The sequence below is a fragment of the Triticum aestivum genome, chromosome 6B (genome assembly GCF_018294505.1).
Source record: "Triticum aestivum cultivar Chinese Spring chromosome 6B, IWGSC CS RefSeq v2.1, whole genome shotgun sequence".
Classification (NCBI taxonomy): Eukaryota; Viridiplantae; Streptophyta; class Magnoliopsida; order Poales; family Poaceae; genus Triticum; species Triticum aestivum.
This window is the reverse complement of record NC_057810.1, coordinates 147,086,810-147,090,902: the sequence shown is the minus strand read 5'-3', so window position 1 is coordinate 147,090,902 and position 4,093 is coordinate 147,086,810. Positions and strand designations below refer to the sequence as shown.

The window sequence follows — 4,093 nt, the reverse complement described above, 5'->3', positions numbered from 1 at the left end:
AATTCTGAATGCTTTTGACTATTGTAAATTTAAGAAACAAATTCTAAAAGAAAATTAAACATGGAAGGGCAAAAAGATATACGAAATGGAGATTAAAAATATAATTAAAACAGAGAGACAAAGCAAAATGGGCTAACCCATTATTGGTTGTCCTGTGTGAAGCTCCGACTATTGTTCGCCCAGCGCAAACAATAATATTTTCCCAGCTACGCGGGTAGAAAAAAGTGGGCTGGCTTTACTGGGCCACAGCGCCTGGCCCACATACAAAATTCTGGAAAAGCCTTTTTTTCTAGCAGACGAACAGATAAGAATTTAGTACCACCTCGGATAAAAAAAATTCCGTGTTAAACGGATGAAAAAATTAACGAAATGCACCTTGCTTTATTAATAGGTATAGATATAGATGTAGATATTATCTTATTTTATTTGATAAAAAAATAGAAATTCTCTATAGCAAATTAGGGTGGCATGTAAAATACGCATAGAGGAAAAAGGAAAAAAGGATCCTAATCCTAGGGTTAATCAATTTTAGCTAGTTGATGGTGAGAAAATACGAATTAATGGTAATGGTCTTAGGGCGATTTAGTTCGGGGAAATGGGCGTAGGCCTGAATAGGCTGGGCTAATAACGGCCCAGGGCCTGGATGATCAATGCACGATCAGATTCGGATCGGTAAAAACCGCACCAAAAAAACCAAAAAGAGACTCGGATCGATCCCATGGGTTGCATAATTTTTTTAGGGGGTGGGTGCATAAATATGGAGGCACCTAGGTGATGGACTCGTGGGCTCAGAAGTCGTTGCAACAGATTGGAAACCTAACCTAAAAATACGCGCATCCGATGCCGCCGTTTCGACGGGACCGCGCCCGTCCCTCGGCGACGCCACCACCGTACACCAACGGGTGGCTGTGGCGGCACCAGCAACGACACCGGACCAGGCGCGCCGGCGCCGAGGGAAAAAAGGCTCTGCCTGGCTTGTCCTCGTCCGCCACCGACATCGTCCGCTGCGGGGCGACGTGCAGTCACTCGGTAAACGCCGTGGCCACGCACGCCGACGCCATCTCCCGCTCTCTGCCGCCGCCCGCGCAATTCCTCCCCCACCTCGCCCTCGGCTTCTTCCACCAGGAAGCCCGCGGCCCCCGCGAATCCCCCGCGCTGCCGCCGCGCTTCGTCCCGACGGAAGCCGCCTCGCGCCTCCTGGCCCCCCGCCCCCAGCTCGAACACGTCGCTGCCGGGCTGTTCGACCACGCCCGCCCTGTCGCATCCCGCAACGGCCGTGTTGTCCTGGAGCTCCGGCGCGAGGCGCGCGCCGACGGCCTTACGCTCAGCGTGTGCAACCCCATGACGGGGGAAATCTCCATGCTCCCTCCGCTCTCCGGCGACCACTGCCCCGGGCACTACGTGTGTGCGATACTCACCGGCGACGACCTAGACGTGCCCGCGCCGTCGTGCTTCTTCCGCGTGCTCCTCGTCTATAACCGCCGTAGCTTCACGGCGCTGCGCTCCTGCTCCTCTGCCGGCGCCGACGCCGGCGTCGGATGTCGCTGGGGGCCGGAAGAAAGGAAACCCGGCGCCAAGATCAGCGCCAACATGCTGCGCGGTCTTGGCCACGCCGTCGTGGTCGGCGGCGCGGCCTACTGGCCCATGCACCACGAGGCGTTTGGCGTGCGGCTCGACGGCGCGCCGTCGGAGCCCATGGACGTGTGCCCGGTGCCCTACCGGCAGTCGCACTATTACGCCGGCGAGCGCCTGCTGGGCACCTCCGCGGACGGGAAGCGCCTGAGCTTCCTCTACGTGGGCTTCCTGGGATGCACGGACTTCTTCATCAACATCGAGACCCAGACGGCTCCCGGCGGGGAGTGGGAGGGGCACGAACAGGCCCGACTCAAACTCATCAGCCTACCCGAGCTCGGGATTACCATGAAAACCGCGTATAAGCTGCGCTGGTTTGGCGAGAAGAGCGGCACGTTGATGTTCACCGTTGGAGAAGGAGGAGGGTGCACAAGCCAGGGCGTCTTCATGTTGAACATCACGACGGGATGCCTCGAGAAGCTTGCCGACGGCGTCGAGTGCCACGCGTGGAAATACTTGTGCGGCTACGAGATGGACCGCGAGGCGCTCATTGCGTCGTCCGTAGATCGGTCCTGCCAATAGCTACCTCAGCACATGCCCATCAGAACGCTTGTTTTAAAAAATAATAATCGGGAAATAAACTTCTGCCGTGTGTCCCTTGCATGGGATCTTTGATTTTGTTTCATGGATGTGTGAAAATTGAATGAAACATATCAAACATGCATGATAGGATAGTTTCCAAGTTTCATATTCCATAATTTAGACTTTCCTAATAATATGTATATTTTTTCTTTTTTGAGATATACAAACTATGTATAACAAAATTAGTAGAATGTTCGTGCGTTTCTATGGGCTATAATGCATATATATAAATAAATCAAATAAATGATTAAGGTTGTCTTCAAGGTCCAAGCTCATCCCCTTCATATGTTCAGACGTGTTCGGACATTAAACAGACGCCCAGTAGGCTCCCCGAAATTCAACCATCTCGACAGTCTGGGCTGCCCGATTCTAGACCATATATGGGGGAGAAATGTGGTTGTTAGGACAATACGACATGTTATGTCCAACAAGTGGGCCCAAGACAAAAACTCCAACCCACGACAAATTCTTCCCTTTTCCTATCGGACCCTTGCATTCCCGCTCGGTTTCTCGTTGTATCGGGACATTTCATGCTGGATCTCTCTCCTATAAAACGGGATGACCCCCACTTCACCTTCATCGTGCGTTGCAAACAGGGAATAAATTTTCATATTTAGAATATAACTAGCAAAAATGCCCGTGCTTTGCAACGGGATAAAATTTTATGGTCTTCCCTAGCATGGCTTAAAATACAAATCATTATTTAATTTATGATCCACATAAATTATTCCCAAGACGACGAAGAATTGTGCTTTCAACCACACCGTTTTTGCAAAACTGTTAGCAAATATATGCAGTTTGGTTTGCAGCTTTCCGAGTTCCATTCTCACCTCCATTGTTTTAGATGCAGTACACCCATGATGTGTATTAGTTCCATTCTCACCTCCATTGTTTTAGATGTAGTGGAGGAGTAATGTTAACGACCAGCATTCAGTTTCTGGTGACGGTGATAGAGCTTCGTAGACCGGACTAACTTGAGACTCACTGATCTAAACTCATACGGACAAGGCTAAAAAAGTAACACAAAAGTTTACATGGGAGTGACATTTCGATGACCGCGTCGAGGTGATGCCACAGTATGCAACATCCGGTTCATATCTGTGGCTGGTATGGAGCATGGTGCATGCGTCCAATGATAACAATCGAAACAAGAACAAAGTCTAGGAAGTTGACAATATCTACATTATTCTAGTAATTGGAAAATCTCTTACTGACCGTGACATAGTCTTGCGATGGTTTGTATAGATTGAACGTTAAAATTCATCATTTAGGAAGCATGATTCAAGTTCTGCTTCATGTGAATGGATTATGATTTTTGATGCGGTTTTGATGGTGTGTTGGTTCGGCCAAAGGAACTCTGATGCGTTGACTGTGATAAAGGCATCCAGTAGTAACTTAGGGCATTAAAAAATATATATGCCGAAATTGCAAAGCTTAACTTAATAAAGACGATGTTGTATATTTCTTTGAGCTGCATTACTTTGTTCGAATCCCCTACGGCAGCACGTCCCTCTCACAATCCCTTCTCCTTGAGGATTCAGCGTGCACGTGCATCCATCCTTAATCCTTGCAAGTCCGCAATCTGAAAATCCTGCCCCATAATTTCCTTTTTTTTATGGACGGAATCCTTCCTTTAATACACCTCCCCTTGAGACAGCTCACAATTCCTGATTATTTGCCTTGCGTCCTTGATAAATCCAGCCCCATAATTTCCTTTTTAAGGATGGAGTCCTTCCTTTAATATCCCTTCCTTGAGACAGCCCACAATTCTTGGTTGTAGTTTTTTAGTCCTGATATTGATATTTCAGAAAACACTAGCACAATGCCCGTGCGTTGCAATGGAAAAAAACAAATCCTCGCACGTTCCAAGTGTCCCATC

At 48.7% G+C, this 4,093-nt stretch overlaps 1 protein-coding gene across 1 annotated transcript; it reads left to right on the top strand.

Annotated features, from left to right (window-relative positions):
• The first annotated feature begins 775 nt into the window (after positions 1 to 775).
• On the top strand, positions 776 to 2,257 carry LOC123133803 (uncharacterized). Its single transcript, XM_044553210.1, has one exon. It carries the CDS (start codon positions 841 to 843, stop codon positions 2,152 to 2,154), a length of 1,314 nt encoding a protein of 437 aa, XP_044409145.1. The 5' UTR covers positions 776 to 840; the 3' UTR covers positions 2,155 to 2,257.
• The last annotated feature ends 1,836 nt before the right edge of the window (positions 2,258 to 4,093 follow it).